At 40.5% G+C, this 20,635-nt stretch overlaps 1 protein-coding gene and 1 long non-coding RNA gene across 2 annotated transcripts in view; one reads left to right on the top strand and one right to left on the bottom strand.

Moving 5' to 3' along the window:
- Positions 1-20,635, bottom strand: part of col4a2 (collagen, type IV, alpha 2) — a 72,048-nt gene that overhangs the window by 18,031 nt on the left and 33,382 nt on the right. The window contains 8 exon segments of the mRNA XM_037789936.1: positions 454-495; positions 1,774-1,809; positions 1,910-1,963; positions 2,111-2,146; positions 2,262-2,330; positions 2,431-2,547; positions 2,654-2,698; positions 2,792-2,926. Of these exon segments, the coding sequence (XP_037645864.1) occupies positions 454-495; positions 1,774-1,809; positions 1,910-1,963; positions 2,111-2,146; positions 2,262-2,330; positions 2,431-2,547; positions 2,654-2,698; positions 2,792-2,926 (534 nt within the window).
- LOC119500275 lies at positions 12,450-19,242 on the top strand. The gene is made up of 3 exons (XR_005209584.1): positions 12,450-13,635; positions 16,199-16,321; positions 18,136-19,242. It is a non-coding gene; the product is annotated as an uncharacterized LOC119500275 (long non-coding RNA).

Genomic DNA, 20,635 nt, shown 5'->3' with positions numbered 1-20,635 from the left:
TTTAAATCCCTGATTTTATCTTTAAGATTGTATCGTATTTTATGAGTTTATCATTCATCATTTTACCAAATCTTAATCTTAAAATCTTAATCTGAAAAAGACTCTAGCTGTCAGATAAATGTTGTTGAACATTTTCCTCTGACATATAGTGGAGTAGAAGGAGCATTAAAATACTAATAAGTAAAGTAAAAGTATCTCAAAACTGGACTTGTACTTGTCTTTACAGTACTTGAGTAAATGTACTTAGTTTCATTCCACCACAGCAAATCATTGCGTGGGAAAGTACACATGTAGAGCTCAAACTGAAGTGGATCCCATGACTCGTGACCTAAATGAATTCAGGATTTTCCGTGCAGCAACAGCAAGCCATTTTTGATGCATTTGCTTTACAGCAATGCAAGTAGACTTGACTCATAAATATTAGCAATGAATTTGACAAACACGGTCACTCACTTGGTCTCCTCTGAGCCCCTTCAGCACTTTGGTCATAGAGCCCTGCACAGAACAAACAAAAAACACTTGAAGCTGCATTCATAAATTCAAGTTCATGTTTGATAACATGTCATGCAGTACTTATACAACACATTTCTATTATATTACATTAAATATTAGGGCTGTCCATAGATTAAAATATTTAATAGAGATTAATTGCATGATGGTCAATAGTTAATCGCGATGAAACGCATATCAATCACACATTTTTTATCTGTTCAAAATGTACCTTAAAGGGAGATTTGTCAAGTATTTAATACTCTTATCAACACGGGAGTGGGCAAATATGCTTGCCTTTTGCAAATGTATTGTAATGGCAATTTTCATATCTGCAGTTTAACACTGTACCTTTAGATAATCTCAGGGCCTCACATGTTCAACTTCGTCACCATAGGACAGTGACCTGACATTTTAGTTCTCTGTAACTGCAAACAACAGATTGCTGAAATACTTGTTATGTCTTGTGATGCTCTGTTGTCTGCTGTGTGCTGACGCATTGATACACTTTCTATCCTTCTCTTCCTTTCTTCTTTGCACTTATCTTCATGTTATGCTTTAAATGTATAAATACTGACTACTCTTTGTATTCGGGGCTCACTTGCCACAGTCCACAACAGGTGGCTGTGCTCGTGAGTCCATCTGCAGATGTTTTAGTTATTAATGTATGCCTTTTTATTAAATTCACTGAAAGACAAGTTGTTACGTTGGTTTGTGTCTTGTTTTAACAGAAACTGCCACCACAGTATGTATATATTTATTATTGGAAATCAATTGTCCAGAAACCCTCGCAGGTACTACATTTAGCATAAAAAAATATGCTCAAATCATAACATGGCAAACTGCAGCCCAACAAGTAACAACAGCTGTCAGTGTGTCAGTGTGCTGACTTGATTATGACTTGCCCACAACGGCATGTGATTATCATAAAGTGGGCATGTCTGTAAAGGGGAGACTCGTGGGTACCGATAGAACCCATTTTCATTCACATATCTTGAGGTCAGAGGTCAAAGGACCCCTTTGAAAATGGCCATGCTAGTTTTTCCTCACCAAAATTTAGCGTAAGTTTGGAGCGTTATTTAACCTCATTCGCAACAAGCTAGTATGACATGGTTGGCACCAATGGATTCCTGAGGTTTTCTAGTTTCATATGATGCCAGGATCTTTACGCAAGTTGCGTTAATGCCTTATAGAAATTAGTGGCATTGAAACAAATTTGCGTGAATGTGTTATTATCGCGTTAACTTTGACAGCCCTATTAAATATATATTATTGTTGCCTTACCTTTGGTCCACGGGGACCTGGAGGCCCTGGGGGACCCTAGAAGAAGACACAAACAGGATCCTAATAAGCACTTTGTGTCATAAAAAAATGGAGCTTCACAAACTAAAATTAAGATTTCACTCAAACACACACTTACCTTTGGTCCTGGGAAGCCTCTCTTACCCTGCCATCCTGGTTTTCCTGGAGGCCCCTGACAAAAATCAAATAAAGGCGGTAAATGAGAAAGATTGCAACAATAGAAATGTAGATTTTGACAATATCATATGTAACAACCATTATCTGTTCATGCCTCTATGATCAGAACACATGAACGAATAATTTGAATAATGTGTCTTACATATATTCCGTTGACCCCTGGTGTGCCTGGATCTCCCTGTGGTGGTCAGAGATTCACAAGGTTAATGAGATCTATATGTCTTTGTTACAGCAATATCAAGTCGCTTATGTAATTTTATGAAACCAGGAGTTCTTCAGAACATCTTCCTCACCCTGAAGCGCTCCATGTACACACTCAGCTTCAGAGTGTCTCCCTTCTGTCCCTTCCAACCTGGTTGTCCCTGAGGGGGAAAACAAAAAGACAGTCAGTAATGGTAACTTACACGAAATCAAACTCTATGTATTTTATAACTCACTATCCAGGTTTGGAGGTGCACTTACAGGAAAACCAGGTGCGCCATTATAGCCAGGTTGCCCCGGAAACCCTGATTCTCCATGTGTCCCGTTACAGCCGTCTGCCCCTGGCTTCCCCCTGGACCCAGCTTGTCCTGGGTGGCCCTGCAGAGCGAACGTCAGACCACAACAGAGCAGTCAGAACACATCACAGGCAGAATCAATACAGTGATCTTTTCTCCCATTCATACAGACTTCTGGGTAGACTTACAGGAATGCCATCGCTTCCAGAAAACCCGGGAACGCCGGTCATTCCCTGCGGAGCGACAAGAATCACACATTAAACAAGAGGACAAACAAAAGTGTTGTGATTTTTAACAATTAGATTAAAAAGAGAAGGATATTTTACCACATTTCCTTTAGGACCCATGAAGCCACCACGGCCGAGGTCACCTTTCTGCCCCTTTGGTCCTTCGATGCCATGATCACCTGGTCTCCCTGAAGGCCCCTGGGGGCCCTGAGCACCAACAAGTCCAGGGTGACCCTGAGAGTGGAGAGGTAGAAAAAGTTATTGTTGATCAACTTCCGGTCAAGGATGCAATACTCCAAATAAACTGTCAGCTGCTGAACATTGGCTTAGAGTTTGGAGTGTAATTCATCTGAATCAATTATCTATTGATTTCTATTCATCAATGATGTCATGAGTGTTGGGAGTTTAACAAAAGCTAGGATAACATTGGTGATATATGGGGAAACAAAAAAAAGTAAACGTACCTGTTAAAAATAGAGAAGAGAAGAATTGAAAATAGAGGTTATCAATGCAACCAAAGCATCACAACAATGCAACAAGAAGTATGACAAACAATTCTCTATCAATTAAACATATTTCCCACATTTTGCTTGTATTTTCTGATTGTACCACACGGGGGGAGACATAGCACCCTTTTCTTTTTCTAGTGAAATCCTCTCCTTCAGCACGCCACGCTCTCTACACCCATCCAGTGGTCGAACAGTGTAGTTACAAATGTCCACTGTCTGAGAACAGCTGATCGAAGCCAAAGAAGCAATATAACTAAATACATACATGTGAACATACAGAAACACCTCAAGAAAACAGTTTTACATCAGTGAACTCCTTTTAATTATTTTCAAATTTAGGAACAAAATGGGCAGATGCAACGAGAGATTCTTACACACATAATACTTCATATATTCTTGTTTTTAGATATCATTTTTTTTTGTCTTAGAATCAACGTGGATACACTTTAAACCCTGCGTGCTGAAATATCTTTTCCCTCTTTTTCTAACACACAACTAAAAGAAACTCTAAGACCCCCAAAACACACACACGTTATTCCAAGACATGCCAGACAGAGCAGTGAAGAGATTAAGTTAACGTAGATAAAGCCAGACTCTGCTGTCAAATATCACCTTAATAAAAACAACTCACATAGGCCAAGCAAGCTTGAAAGGCAGAGTAAAGGGCTGTTTAAAGAGGATTTTGATTGCTGACTGTTTGAAAGTGCAGACAGACCCCTAATCTGCAAGCTAAATATAACAATCTGATTATGATACTTAGAGTGACGAAAGAGAGAAGACAGGGATGCAGATAGGAAGGAGGGAAAATGTGAGTCTGGCTGTGCTGGAAATATGTTTCCGTTCTCCAGACCATACCTCAATTTTAAATATCTCCTAATAAATAGATTTGTGTCTGCAGACTCGGTAGTAAAGTATGTCTCCTCTCTTCACCTACTTCACCAGAATCGCTGCTGGATGTTGACAAGGAGAATGAGTATGTGAGGGCAAGGAGCTTCAACTAAAAGATCAGGTCGGACAGGTGCCTTAAATACACACACATACGGTATATCTCAGTGTTGTGTGTGCCATTTACATCTCTGAGGGACTGGACATGACCACAGAGGCTCAAGGGACAGAAAGCATGCGAGGGTTGCAGGGGTGGAAACAGAAAAATATGACGACATCGCTTTTACAAGGGCTGAGGGTCGAGGATACCATGGGAATTGGGCGTGTTTGCATGGTCTGGGAGTTCAGGGGGTCAGTAAGTGATGACCTCTGCGGTTTAGGGGCCTGACAGTGTTCCTGTGAGAACCAGCAAACACAGTGATGTTTGTCCCCAGACAGAAACTGTTATATGTAGCTAGAACCATGGGTCTCGAAGGAATTAATAAAACTGCAGCCTAAACAATGTCAGACAACAATTCAAACAAGCTCACAGACAAATCAGATGCAGATAGTGAGAGATAAAGCCTCAGTTGAACTCAGAGCTAGATGTGTGTGCACTCGTACATGCAGCCTGTGTGTGTGTGTGGTAGTCACAGCTTTGTCTATGGGTGGCTTTTTGAAACAGGAGGTGTGTGTTTTGTCTTCAATCTCGAGCCTGCAGCTGTTGCCTGTAGAGAAGACAACAGACCGACAACTGTCCTGTCAAAACAACTCAAACCTCGCATGAATAACGGGCAGCACTCAGTGTGTGCTGTGAATTTTTACATTTACAGATGAATACTGTTGAGGACTGGACTGATTAGTCAGTCGTGATATGATAACCGCAATATATCTTGCCCACTATGGCGATGGCATCACCACCATACTGACTACCCTGCGATATCCAAGATATAATTTATGATAAAGCCTGATCTAACTTCTAATGTTGGTACCCAACTGAAAGAAAAATATTTCAAAAGGCAGGAATCCCTTAATACACTGTACTGATTCACTGCAGTATGAAGAAGCCTCCGATACTACAGAGTTATTAAACTGAGATAAAACAGTGTGTGCATGCAAACTACATAATCAGAATAAATCATTTGCACCTTCTTGTCAAGATTATAGATGTAATTTAAAGTTCGGATCTGGAAATAAACTGCCAACTGTTTCCTTCGCTATGTGCTCTATTGTTATGGTGGAAAAAGCTCCTCAGGCACATGAAGTAGGGTGAACTCTATCAATACATACTTAGAGTTATAAATCATACATCCTCATAAAAAGGAAATTAATCAAGGCGACTAATTTCCTGAAGACAAATGGTTCTGTCAAAGTAATAATTTTGCTATAATTCACACAGAGGGAGAAATAAAACATACAGTGACAGAGGGGAGGAGTGGAGCGAGCTGGAATGGAGTGTCGTAATTCAGAAGTGGTTTATTGCTGAAATAAACTGTGCATGTGTGTGTGTGGATACGTATGTGTGTGTGTAAGCATGTAAGGGCATAAGATATCCTTGTCTAGAGCACTTGTATGGTACACTATGTGCACTGGTCTTTATCTTTCTGCATGGCTTAAACAGAGAGCTGATAAATACCAGTCTCCTTTCATAGCTGATAACGGGGATATGTTTTAAGTGCATACTTGTGTGCATGTGTGTGTGTGTGTGTGTGTGTGTGTGTGTGTGTGTGTGTGTGTTCTTGCAACACCAACATATGCTGCATCGACTGTAAACACTCAAAAATAAAGGTGCAGCAGGGAACAGTTTGGCTAGTCCTGCTTTTTCCCAGATATACCATCGCAGGCACATAATTGGTCCCTCATGCGTAACTTTGATTCCCACATTAAAGGCAGAATGAGTAGGGTTTTCCCAAACAGACTCATAGGTAAATAATCCCTCTCAATCATTATTTACGACACACTAGAAGTGGGGGCGGTGTCTGTATCTGCAGTGACGCTGCCCTCTGCCTGTATTTTCCTATTTCCCTGTGTTTGGGACATTTCTGGGCGTCAACCTCGATACAAGTGTAGCAACCGGGTGCCAGATCGTAAGCATGCATCCAAGATGTAGCTATGAAAATAGTGCACAAAGCGTCCGAAAAACGCAATTACAGCGAGGCGAAACGGCAAGCGGAAAAAGATTAATCTGAAAAAGATTCAGCTGTTGTTGACTTTCCCCCACTGTCGAGCACCGTAACCCTAACCGTGGTCAGGGGGCGTGCACTTCTGGTGTCTTGGGTTTAGCCCCTGATGACAGGACTTTTGAATGGCTCCAGTGTGCTATTGGATGGGAAGCCAGTGAGGGATCATGACAATATCAACCAGCGACCAGGCCACATTTTCTACCTCTACAAAGCTGTTGTTTAATGTTCAGTTTTTGTTAAAACCTTCCGAGGGATGGTAATTCAACTATATGTTTATTATTGAGATTATACTGAAATGTGTTTCTTATATTTTTCTCTCCTCACGTTTGTAAATGGGGTTGGGAAAATATCAGAAATACCTCTCAATATAATGTAATCCAGTTCAACACAAATGCAAACTACAACGCCAATAATAAAAATGTAGTTAAACGAATACCCCTCTGCCAAAGTCAATCAAAACTGAACAATATTATCTTTGTAAAGGTAGAATTTATGACTGAGCTGTTGTATTGAATTGCAACAGATTGTACGAGTGTGCCTAATTAAGTGACAACTGAGTGTAAAAGTATAACACTTTAGACGTACTCACCAACTCATCGTAATAACTATTTTGAACCCTTGATTATCTCAAACTGACCAGACCCGTTTCATAAAGCAGTATACTGTATTGTTCCATTAGCACTCTGGGTGTTCATCATTTCCCTTCACCTCTATCCTCTCCTGAGCTAAATCTCTCTCCAGTCCTCCCCACGCTTTAATTACCAGTCTTCCACAGCCTCACGTCCTTCATACCTCCATACTCCCCATTCTTATCTGCTCACACTACTTCCGCCCAGCATTTCCTCCCCTCCTCTCTCCAAACGCTCGAGTGCTCTCACATCCCTTTGCATTTCTTCTTTACCTCCTTTTTTTCTGCCTGTATTCTTTCTCTTCCTGTCTCTGCTAGACGGAGAGCGACCACATGTAAGCCTACAAATCAGCCAGCCACAGACTATGTGGCGAGAGAGATGACAAAACAGCACTGGGGTGGGGGAGCATAAATTGTCATCTGTCACCAAACAAAAGAAAAATAAATAAATTAAATAAGAGTTGTGATGCAGCAGGGAGCGGATGAACATATCCTAGAAACCACAAGACTGGTTAAGAAAAATTAAAAAGATAAAGCATTCTTTAACAGCGTAGTGCAGTAAACTTCTGAACCTGTGTCAGAGGAAGTTGAGGGCTCTTCAAACAGACATGTCTTGGATTCATTAAAGGTGAAAAAATCCCAAGTTTTAATGCCCTCCAGTGTCACAGGTAGGAACTGCATCACAGAATTTGTTAGTGCCATTGCAGACTTTAGGAATAATAGTTATAGATACTGATTATATTCTTCAGAGGTGTCAACAAGACATTTATATGTTCATAATAGTATCTGTATTTCTTATGTATACTTTGTTAAAAAACAATATAAAACCCTGCAACATGTAATGTGCTAAGAAAGTGTACATTTCCCAGAAGTGTAAATATGTTAACTTGGCTGCGTTGATGCTAACTTGATGAATTTAATATTGCAGTTCTCCACAGTGTCCACTAGACGGCAGTGAACACTCGTGATTTTAACTTGTAACGTTAGTGAGTATGTTATCTCCGGCCCAAGTAGGAAAAGTTAAAAGTGTTTCGGTTTTACTGTGGAGACATGGCGGTGCAACATAGCGGACTCTGTGAAGAGGACCCACTCCCTATATAGTTATAAAAGGCTCATTCTAAGGTAACGGAAAACACAACGATTCTTATTTTCAGGTGATTATACACTAAAAAAAACATATTAATATTATATTCCATTTCTGCCAATAGATCCCCCTAAGTGTTACACACTGGTCCTTCAAAAGCAGTGATTTATTGTTAATCCCTTGAATCTTCTTGTCAACATAATGTGGGTAATACAAAGGAAAACATTATTGGGATGTTCCTTTATGTGTAAAAAAGAATCCCTAAAAAACACTGTATAACATTAAATAATTACACTAAATACCATGGCTTTTATCATGTTATTATTGCTTATGGTCAAACAACTTGACTTGTGTATTTAAATAACAAGTTTTAATGCCCTCCAGTGGTCACAGGTAGGAACTGCATCATTGAATTTGTCAAACAAGGAATAATACACCAATACTGATTTTATTCTTAAGAAGTATTAACCAGTTGCTTAACCTGAATAATTTATATATTTTAAGCATTATCAGTTCCTGAGTCTTCTTCTGTGTTGATGCTAGGAGATATTGATCTGTGTATTTAAAATCACAAGTGTTCGCTGCCCTCTAGTGGTCACTGTGTAAAACTGCACTATTAAATTCATCAAGTTAGCATCAATGTAGTCAAGTTAACATACTTACACAGCAGATTAGTACATTACATGATGCAGGGATTTATATTGTTTTATAACAAAGATACACAGATACTATTATGAACATAGAAATGTCTTATTGATACGTCTGAAGAATATAATCAGTACTGATAATTGTATTATTCCTATTAAAGTCAAATTCAATGATGCAGTTCCTACCTGTGTCCACCGGAGGGCAGTAAAACTCATGATTTTAAATACACAAGTCAATTTAGCAACAGGCCATTTTTATTTACCAGTTGTTTAACCTGAATAATGTATATATTTTTTAAGCATTAGCAGTTCCTGAGACCTGCCATGGCTGGGTAAAACCCTTACAACACAGAGCTAATGCATGAGAACTGCGAGGAGAGGAAGTGGGAGTGAGGCAGTGTATGGATGACTCATAACCAGGTTACTATAGTTTATAATAACGCAGGACAGAGAGCCATTTCATACAGGAGACGAGCGAGGATCTACCGATGCACATTCACCCCGTGGAGGTTCATATGAGATATTTTAAAAAATATTTTAACAATATAGAGTTTTTAAATTTCCATTGCATTTTAAACTTTAAGCCTACAGGAAAAAAAACAGTGGGTGCTGCATCACCTTCAGCAACCCCACTTCCTGCTCAGATGATACCCGCGTGTCTGTTTAGGTCCCAGTTCCTCTCTGTCTTTGATGACCGGTCATGACTTTACCAGATTATGAAGCTCAGGAGACACGTGCCCTCTGGCTTTCCTCTGTAACTGTAGCTCCCTATGTTTTTCTTTCTGTCACAGTCGGCTCATGTCATACCTTCAGCCTCTTGTCTCGTGAGCTTCATGATGGGATACGACGAGCCATCAATCAGCAGTCGAATATACTGAAATCACAGGGGAATGAGAAGGAAATGAGGCCGGCAAAGGGTAGGCCAATAATCTCCATGAGTTTTGAGTCAAGTCAAATCAATTTCAGTTACTGTATATAGCCACAAAAAAAGCTAATTTGTCTCAGAGGGCTTTACAGTCTGTATATGACATCCCCTGTCCTCAATTTGGAAAAGGAAAAACTCAACAAATAAAGTTCCAGCTTCTCAATTGTGAAGATTTGTTGCTTTTCTTTGTCTTACGTCGTAGTAAATTGGTAATTTTACGGATTTGGATTTGAATTTTTCACTATTTTCTGACATTTCATGGACCAAATGATTAATTATTAAGAGAAAAATAATTGCCACATAAATTGATATAAAAAATAATGGTTAGCTGCAGACCTAATATTAAGAGAAGTACGTGAGTTTTTCACTTCAACCATTAAATATGTAATCACAGATGTGTGTAAACCGTGTGTGTGTGTTAATATGACGGGGTTAGGATGGATCTGGGTGCCATCAGGCCGTGAGCTCACAGCAGTGAAACATGCAACACCAGTCGCTGATGTTGTAGGAAGTTGAGCCTTTTAGAAGTTTACTTAATTTTGAGTTTATCAAAATTTTACAGTCCTGGAATTTGAATGTTTTTTATGGATGTCTTTTCATGGTTAAAAGGATAGTAGTCACTTCCTTTTATAACATACATTTAAGGTCTGCTATGGTGGGTTGAAATCCATCAAACATCCCACAGTCAGATAAGTAAATTAGAGGGACTAAAAGACAGACAGACACAGAGGTGTGTGTCAGGAGGAAATAAAAACAGACTAAAGACTAAATCACACATGGAAGTAGGAACGAATGGCATTAAAACAAAGAGCGACTCTGAGTGTACACAATAAATTAGGATGAATAAGAAACAGACTATAGAGGAACGCTTGTGAAAGAGCAATAAAACACCAGCCCTTCCCACACAGCTCTGCCAACTGGTGTCTGCTTTTTATCCCATCACTTCACACCTCATTTGAGAGGCATAAACTACCACACACACAATCACGCACATAAAAAAACACCCACTCTGGCGAGGTGAACAAAGTGACCGAGGCCGAGGTGTGGGATGACGGGATGCTGATAGTGAAACAAATCCCTCTTTCTTTCTGCAACAAGGCAGACACACATATAAGATCCCAGACACTGCTGATGCTTAAAGTCTTTTCTCACTATTCCTATCTCTAACAGCATTATTTATGTCTATTGCAAGGATTAACCTTTTCTGTTATATATTATATCTGTCATTGACAATGAGATGTCCCAGGGCCAGCTTTTGCAGCTGTGGGAATGTGTGAGGAGGATTTTGGACAGTCTCCTCCAGGTAAACCTGACATGTGAGGAGAGAGATGGTGCTCACTGCATAGCAGAGGTTCACAGCTGATTTGAAACATCTAAACCAAACAATACATTGAATGTTGTGGTGCTGCCGTGCAGAGGAGAGGAAGGAGTCTTTTTTACTAACTAATCTAATAAGATGCAGGTGTGAGCTATTTTCTGTCCCACGGTCTCTTTCACATGCGCACAAGATTAAAGAGACAATCCATCCAAATTACACACAAATTAACATATTTTTTCACGTACGACACCTCTAGTGGTATCGAGCCGTGAGGATTTTCTCTTTTTTGTGCAAGTTTTGAGCGATCTTTGTCTTCCCAGTTTTCATCGGGACTATTTCTTTAGCAGAGAGGACTTCCAATAAAAACTGTTCACAGTGAGATCTGTGGATTTAAAATGTAAATAAAAATAGATGAATCTAAATTAGGGCTGTCAATCGATTCAAATATTTAATCGCGATTAATCGCACGATTCTCCATAGTTAATCGCGATTAATTGCAAATTAGTTGTTCAGTGTGTCAGTGTACTGACTTGACTATGACTTCCCCAAAACTACAAGAGATTATCATAAAGTGGGCATGTCTGTAAAGGGGAGACTCGTGGGTACCCATAGAACCCATTTCCATTCACATATCTAGAGGTCAGAGGTCAAGGGACCCCATTGAAAATGGCCATGCCAGTTTTTCCTCACCAAAATGTAACAAAAGTTAGAGTTATTTAACTTCCTTCGCGATAAGCTAGTATGTCATGGATGGTACCAATGGAATCCTTAGGTTTTCTAGTTTCATATGATGCCAGTATCTGCACTCTAGCTTTAAAACTGAGCCCTAACTCAACCTAAAAATTGCAAGTTGCCTTAATTTGTTAATGTGGCGTTACAACAAATTTGTCTCGACGTGTTATCGCGTTAACTTTGACAGCCCAAAATCTAAATAAAAATGAAACAAAAGCTACCTGAATGGATGGATGGCACTAATTAAGTAAGAAATTAATTAGTAATTTGGGTGAACTCACCCTTTAAAGAGCAATTGAAAAACAGCTGAAAATCTTGATTTTGCTGACCTCCAGTAATTTAACATATCAGCTGGTTGCAGTGATGTGTAAGTGTACAACAGGGTGTGTCAGTGCATCATGACATCACTGCTGGGTGTAGTTACAAGTGCAAAAAAGCTCTCTTCTGACCACACCTATCAGTGATGAAACAAACTTTCAACCACAAACAGCGGTAAAACACTACCTTTCAGCCTGGTACAATTCATCAATCTGGGATATGTAGAATATATTAAAGGGATAGTTTGGGTGTTCCCTGTCGGAAAGGGCTGTCTGACTGCAAGGTAAAGCGGTGAAAATATTCTAAATATAGTGTACACTTAAACTGTTATTGATTTTTTTAGGTGGGTCTTTCTTTTAGGTTTCTAAAATACGTTATGCTGCCGGCCCCGTCCACAGCAGTTCATTGCTTTGTTTCCGTGCGGTAACTCCTGTCTGTTTCTCCAAACTGGGGGCGTGCCGACCCCCATCTACCGTAGACATACACTGACTTTGGATAAGTGCCTCATACAACCCTACTTCAAAACACCCAAACTATCCCTTTACAGCTCGTTTCCATAATACTTGCTTATGTCTGAAAGTGTGCGCGATTTCCTACTTGTTGGATTTCCAAGTTGCCATATTTACATTTCCACTTCACTGAATTACTTCTGTAACCTTGTGCCTTAATGATGTCTGACCTTTAGCAAGAAATCTGTGAGAAAATCCCTCCACTTCACACTGTATAAAATGCAGAAACCATAATTTCTCTTTGTCCTCTCCCTGTGTGTACGTGGGTGTGTTTGCATTTCTCATTCCTAAATCACAGATCTATTAAAAGCTCCCCCATCCGACACCATAAATTTCATTTGGACCCAGACTGTCCCCTGGGGTGGACGGTTTGGGAACGACCCGCTTAGAACAGGATGGGAACACGCAGCCCAGCGCACAAACCTCTGACCTCAGAGAGGAATAAAATAAATCAACAAACAACTGGCCGGAAGCTCCCTCTGTTTTTCCATCTGTCTGTCTGGAAAAAAAGGGACATTTTGTAATTTTTTTACACCAGAAATGGAAAGAGTTACTGATTAAAACATTAATGTAAAGACACAGAGGGTCAACAGAGATAAGAGATATGATAAATCACAGGAAAACAGATAATGAGCATGTGGCAGAACAAGGCTTAAATACTCTATAAATATTTTGAATGTAGGCTACCAGCTTGGATTCTTGTCATGTTTAAGCTTCAGCCTATGAGGAAGATATTTAACATTTAATCCATGGATAATCTTTGGAAAGGAAAGGACACACATGCACATATTAGCAATTTGGCAAACTTTCACTCATATGAACTGTGCTACGGTGTCTCTTTTGGGATATTTTTAGATATTCAACTCTACATTTACTCTGTTTCAAACAATGTTAATACCTAAATTCTCAGATGGCTTTCTCACCAAGTGCTTGTATATACTGTATCTCTTCAGAAATAACACTGGAATCTAAACAGAAAGGGTTGTGGTGAGGAGAGACTGATGCAATGCAGTGTGAACATTGTCCTCTGATGTGTCATCAATGTGGGACAGGTCACTGACAGCCACATACTTCCACAGAAACATCTGCAGACCAGAGCGGGTGCGCTTACATTCACACAACACTCACTCACGTAAACTGTAAAATCATAGTGAGTGTCTCTGTGAGACGCCTGCTGAGGGTTTACAGCATGTGACGTTGAGGAAGGCGGACGAATTACAGATGAGGTATGCTTGAAACTAACTAGTTTGTACGACGCTTCAGCCAAACACGTCGGAGGGCAAAAGTGTTTTGTGTTTGCGTTGGGAAAAAGCCTGCTGTCATAGAGACTGACGACATACTTGCCAACCCCCCCCCAAGTCTCCTTTTCCTGGGAGACTCACGTTTTTCATCGCCCTCTCTCGGTTTCCTCCCGCGGTCACAATTCTCCCATAATTCTCCCAATTTATGACAAATGTTCACACCTTTTTTTCCTTTTCATTATCTCAATCTGTTTCTGGCACTGTACTGCGTGTAAAAGTCCTACTGTTTCATACTGGACAACAATACAGCTACACCAAATGTTGAGATGCTCGCGGTTTGAGCTGCACTCGCCGCACATTGTCAGTGCGCGCTGCACCCAAAGTTGGGCTTTGCTCAATGCAGCAAAAAGCTGTCATGGCATGGCGCACGCCATTGGAAATAATGGATTTCAGAGAGCAGTGGTGCCGTTGTCACGTTGTCTCTGAAAGGACCTTCAGTGAGTGAGAGAAGCAGAGAGAAATGGAGAGTAGTTTTCTGGGGGAGGACAGACAGACCTATTTTCGTGTCTCAAGGTTGACAAGTATGACTGACCAGACGTGATTTGAACAAATGGAGTTGAGGTGTTGGACTCGTTTGTACCAAAAGACTGAAAAAAGAGAGTTCAAATCCTCACACCTGGCCAACCGTTGCATGAGGAAAGCTACAACATATTTCAGATGTCGCTTCCCCCCGATGTCAAGAAAGTGTGGAGAGAGCGGGTTTAATCCACCCGACACGCACTTTGTTTGAAGCATACTGACGTCTTTATTCACCGGACATCAGCAGCAGTTCTGAACTGATCTGCTTCCTGCAAACTACGGAGGAAATAAGAGAAAGAATTGATCAAGAGAACGAGGGAAGGAAGAAGGGAAGAAATGAAGGAAGTAAAGTTGAAAAGAACAAATGAAGGAAGGAAAGGTGGTGTGAAAAAAGGAGGAAGAAGGGGAGATGGTAAAGAGTGATTTAAGAAAGGAATAAAAGAAAAAAGGAATGACTGAACGTAAGGAAATAAAAGAAGTATCAAGGAAGAAGAGAGGAGAAGAAGAAAGGAAGCGAAGTAGAAAAGAAAGTGATGAAGGAAACAAGGATTTAAGAAAGTAGGGCAGGAAGGCGAATTGTCTGTCCATTCTCTCTGACTCCCACCATCGGGATCAGACACTTTGGTGGATTCGGTCCCACTGCTCTGCGACCTAGCTCTCATGTTTTTCTTGGATACATTTTTCTTGGGCTCATTTCCTGAAGATCTGCATCCCCTTCTACATGATGCCCAGGGGGGAAATGAGGCTCAACTGGGGTGGGAGGTGGGGGGGATCAGGGGTTAGGGGAGAGGCTTTAGGGGCTCCGCTTGGAGGACGAAGAGGGTCCTCAACTGGATGCCCTGAGGAGGACTCCGGCAGAACAAATAAACATCTGTAGATGATGTTTAGATATCTATTAGAGTGTGTTTAGATCTCCTGGCTCAAGTTAGGAAGGTCAGCTTTCTGAATCCCCGGCTGGAAGGAAAATGCCCTACTTCTGAATATCCTTGAAGACCACGGTGGATCAGAGCGGATATAAAATGATACGCTGAGAGTTATAGAAAAAGCGACAAGGCTGTGTAGGCTACAGGTGGAACAGCGACATATGAATAATAGTATCTGATGAAGAATTACCCGTGAGAAAGTTAAAATGCTTTGTCACCATGGAGACGAACCTCCAGCCAGAGTTGTGAAAACATTATATGAACCTTCATCATCTCTGGTGCAACAACAAGTTCCTCTGACTCATCCACTTAAAATGTCTCATGTGCAAAGAGAGAGAGATGAAGTAGAGGGATAAAAACAGATGACATGCAGACAAACATCGGTCATTTCTCGTCACTTGCGTTGTTTCTCATGGAGGTCTGTTGCTCTTTGTTTAGCCATATGGCACAGAGTAGTTTGGCTGCTTGGAGACCAGTTTATATTAGAATTAATGTGTTTACACGCCGAGCTAATTTCTGCATGCACATGCGGCACTTTCAGCGAGCACGTGCACACGCTTGTGCCAGAAATCTGACAGCATCCAGACCAGAGAGAGAGGGATGCTAATAACCAGTTGGCGCACTGAATGTGTATGTGTGCGTGAGAGTCTGAGGGTGTGTGGTGAAGATCAAGACTCAAGGGGGGGGATCCCAGGCTGGGAACAGAACAGCTTGGACCTCCAGCTATCCCAGGGGTCTCTGGGGCCCGACACCTGTGCCATTGCCTCATGTTAGAGGAATGAGACATCTCAAGTCTGTGGTCCAAGCACATGTGTGTCTAAACAGGACACAGCTGCAGCCTGTGTGAATGTGTGTGTGTGTGTGAGAAAGAGCGAGAAATGGCCGGTCTCAAATGAGGTGTTGCCCTCACCTCAGAGACCAACCACCTGTGTGCCTGTATCGTGTGTCTGCATGTGTCTGTCTGCGTATAATGATGTCCATCATGGGCGTATTGCCTCTATAATCCCACTGTGACATTTATCACTTTGATTATAATGTCATTACAGCTTCCATACAGTGGATCGCCCAGAGAGAGGTGACCTTCTGTTTATAAAAGTCCACCGAGGAGAAGTCAATTTCCTCAACAAGGCTGTTCTCTGACGTTGTACATCGCACCCATGGGCACGAAGGTATGTATTTATGGACTTGGAGGGTAACAGTTTGAGAGGCCACAAGAGCTATGATGAAGTGTGAGAAAGTTGTTTTACATTTCTTTTCTCATATTTTTCATTAGGTTCTGTTATTTTGAAGTAAGTTTCACTGATAAAAAAAGAACATTACGTTAAAAATAACACAATCACTAGTAGGGGTATCAGTAAAAACAATAATGGTAGCTTTAGTGCTAAAATGTTCAGTTGATTGAGTATATCGTCAGAATTTTAATTGCCAACTATTGAGGTTTCGCGTCCTTTCTCTAATTTTAATTGTAAAATGAATATCTTTGTGTCATGGACTGTTGTTCAGACAAAAACAGGCAATTTGATGACGTCACTTTGGGCTGATGATTTGTGAGAAGTTGAACCATAAAGTCTGAACTAATTTAAAATATATATTACACCTAGTAAAGTGAAATCTTATACTTGCACTTAAATTGAAGCTTTATTGACATTGCAGAGCTGTCCGCCAACATCTGTTATGAACATTGTAATTTCTACCGCATTGCATTGTTGCATTATGCCGCCGTAGTGTCCAGTGTTTGCGTACTGTAATATTTCACCGGAAAGAGTATACAATTTGCGTACTATTGGTTTTGGAGATACTAAAAAAATCTCACATACTGTTTTAGCGTACTAAATAGCATGTTAGTATGAAATTTCGGACACAACCTAAGGCAATTTTCGGGCTCTATGAGGCTATACTTAGTGGCAGTACTTTGAGCTAAATGCCAACATCAGCATGCTAAGATGCTTTCAATGGCATGCTGATGTTTAGCAGCAGCTAACATTCACCATCTTAGTTTAGTGTGATAGCATGGCAACATTTACGAATTAGCACTAAACACAAAGTATAGCTTTTTTATAGGTATGTGGTAACACACCTCCAGCGAGGCTAAAAAAATGATCAATAGATTAATTGATAATGAAAATAATTGTTAGTTGCAGCCATAAATAGCTTGATATACTGTATATAGTACTTTTACAAGGTGCTTTACAAATGTTTAAAACAAATAAAACAACATGCAGCAATGGGAAAAACAAAGTCTGGAAAATTAGATTTATAGTCAAATACCCAGCTGTGATCTTGGCCCTGATTGAAATGAATGGTAGCCAGTCACATTAGTGTCAGGGATACCCATGTAATCCTCAAGGTTTCGGCATTCACCGACCCATCCAGCTGGCCCAGCCCACAGGCCAATTTTGCCAGCCTGGAAAAGTTTTTTATTTTCCCACATGGGGATGCAACGCCCACAGCTATCCCAGCTACAGTGCACATTCCTGGATAGTTTGCAAGGGAGCAAATCGGGGCAAAGGTCTAAGTGTGTATTTGGTTAACTGACTTATGTAATGGCTTCTCAGATGACCATCTTGGGTATACATGTAAATTTCATTAAGCTGATATTCCTATTTTCAGGGAAAAGAGAAAAAAGTCTGCACTGAAAACATGTGGTTTCTAAGAAAAGTGGAATAAATATGAAAGGACTTAGAGGAAATCTTATTGTTTCCTCAGCAGCCGGCCCCCGATGTGGGTTACACAACAAGGCCTGATGGGGAACACATGGCTTTGCTGTGGTGACCCACAACTCTGGTCACATTTTTCCTACGGCCCCGAGGACACTCTTTGTCGACCATAACGTTTCCTGACTGCTGTCTGCAAACCAAATGCACACATCCCAGAGGACGTGCAGCGTTAACACCTTATTTACTCAGCTTTATTGTGAGAATACAGAGTAGACAGATTTGATTGATGCGGAATACATGGCGTGTGTCTGTGTGTGTTTTTCAAGGAGACGCAGAGGGAGATGGATCGAGCTGGAAACAGAAGGTGTCCACAGGAGAATAAAGACGAAAAAAGTTTCAGAAATGGGGGGAGGCTTGTTATGGGACATGACGTTGCCGTATTTCTCAGCGATCGGAGCTAAAGTATGCTTAACCTTAGAGTCCCATGAGGCAACAATCTCCCAGCCACAACACGAAACAGTATATCTCAGGCTTATTCTGCTCGTCTTGATCTTGTTTGGCCTCGTTATACACTCAACGCCATGTGTTTGGCTGATGATAACACAGTCAGGTCACAGATGGTAACACAAGGCCATTGTCTACTGCCTTAACACACACACAAGGTCACACAGATACTGACTGACTGTACTGTCAGTAGCAAAGTGTAACTAATCTCTTTCTAGCTGTAAGATGGATAAGGTGATGATGACAACATCAAGGTCATTGAATGACATTCTGGGAAATATTTTATGACAAAATCAAAAGTATACATATTATACTTACAGACACACATATCAGTCCAATCACTTGACGGTTCTCTAAGCCCCCCTCTTTCGCCTGTCAATCTCTCCATTCTCGCACGGCACACATAAAGATTTCAATGTTAACTTGAAATTCTTAGTAATTTTTGAAACAGTAGGTCCTCAATTTCAGACAAAGGCAGCTAAAAGCAGCTTCTCATTTCTAATCAGTTACTAATACCAACAGTTGCTGCTTTTATCAGCTGAAACTAGCGAGCTATTTAAGCTAATGTTAACTCTTTCAGTCTCCGATTAATTACAATGATTCCAGATGACTTGTTTTAAAAAGTCAACACTGTAAAAGTTGTCTTAAATATACACGTGATGGCTACAATCATAATATCATTCTAAAAGACCTAGGCTAAAGCTGCATGTCTCAAGCCGAAAAGTCAGCATCCTCACTAGAAGAAACAAAGAAACAGCATTGTTCTTCTCGATTATACCCCCGAACGGACACGTACACGGACAGCTGCGGACAGCTGCGGACAGGCAGTAGATAGCTATGCTACCACTTGTAGCGTAGTGGCTGCGCAGACAGGTCCGCATGTTCACAACAAATTGCCGGTACGCGGACGTTAGGACTGCACAATTAATCAAAAGTTTCTCGAAATCTTAATATGGCCTACTGCAATTTTTTAAATCGCAGGATTTGAAATACCTGCAATATTTGTTAAAGGCGAAATGTGTGCCAAAATACAATTTTAAATTAAATATTGTCATGCTGCAGAGATATCCTTATCATATTCTACAGACTTAAGAAAACATCTTTGTTCGGTACGCAAAAATTACACCATAATCATTTTAATTTGTTTTTCAATGAAATTGAGAATAATGATGGAAAATTATCTTTCCCTCTAATATCGCAAATTACATCGCAAAAGCAATATCAGTCAAAATAATAGCAATTCAATATTTTTTCAAAATTAGCCCAAGCGAACGTCCGCACAGAGTCTACGCGTGGATGCTCTGATGACAAAATCTTCATCACATGGACCCTAGCGAACACTCGTCGACTCGCAAAGTTTAACTTCGGCTTTAGTGCAAAGCTAGTTAATCCTACAATAGTAATATAAGTAGGCTATAAGAAAAAATGCAGCATCAGGCTCTTATTTCATTCTAACATAACCCTGTTTGGCTAGCTTAAATGCTTGTAAGACATGGTTTACATTTATGCTTTATTGTTCATATTTTCAAACAATTATGGTTCACTTTCAACAAGAACATGTTTTTAGAATAAGGACTAACTGTGTTTGATGAACATATTGCTAACTCAGGTAACATGGCTGGGGTTGCTGGAGTGTAAAGTTCCCTAAATCCAATTAAGAGCAGGACAGAGCTGCTATCACAGCGGGGAAATACTACACAGTGTTTAATGTAACCTGTAACCCCACAAAACGTAGTTAGCTAATGAAATGCTTCTTGGCATGGGAAGTAACGCTGGGTTAAATTCCTGCAGTAAACTGGACATGCTATTGATTGCAGTTTGCATGAAAGCAGACAAACACACAGTTTTATCCACTTTTTTCTTGTGTTTTTGGTTTTGGAAATCCTAAATAAAAAGACACGACACTCCAAACTCTTTAGATATGGAGTTTCGCTCCTGCTACAGTATCATGTGCACATCAACATGTGGAGGAATCCAAAGCTGGACAGGCTTGCTGTGCATAGTTACGGTTGCTAAGCTATGATTGGATAATTGCTGTCTGAGGGAAGAGTTCAGAGACGGGTCAATAATCTCTTTCATGACTACTTTATAATTACTACATCTTTAATAAAAGAATACACCCATGTGTGTGTGTTCTCCCATGTTTGTGTATATATGTGTGTGTATAATGGTGCGTGTGTGTCTTAAAAAGAGATGCTCCTTTGTCCACACCAACAATAGTCTTCTTGTTCCTGAAACGGCACCCATCATCTTAAATTGTGAGAGTGAGCCACTTTTATAGGCCCTTGAAGCCGGACCACAGCTGGGTGAAGGACGGTGGGT

Source organism: Sebastes umbrosus, chromosome 13, assembly GCF_015220745.1.
Source record: "Sebastes umbrosus isolate fSebUmb1 chromosome 13, fSebUmb1.pri, whole genome shotgun sequence".
Lineage (NCBI taxonomy): Eukaryota > Metazoa > Chordata > Actinopteri > Perciformes > Sebastidae > Sebastes > Sebastes umbrosus.
This window is presented reverse-complemented; position numbering and strand designations above follow the sequence as displayed.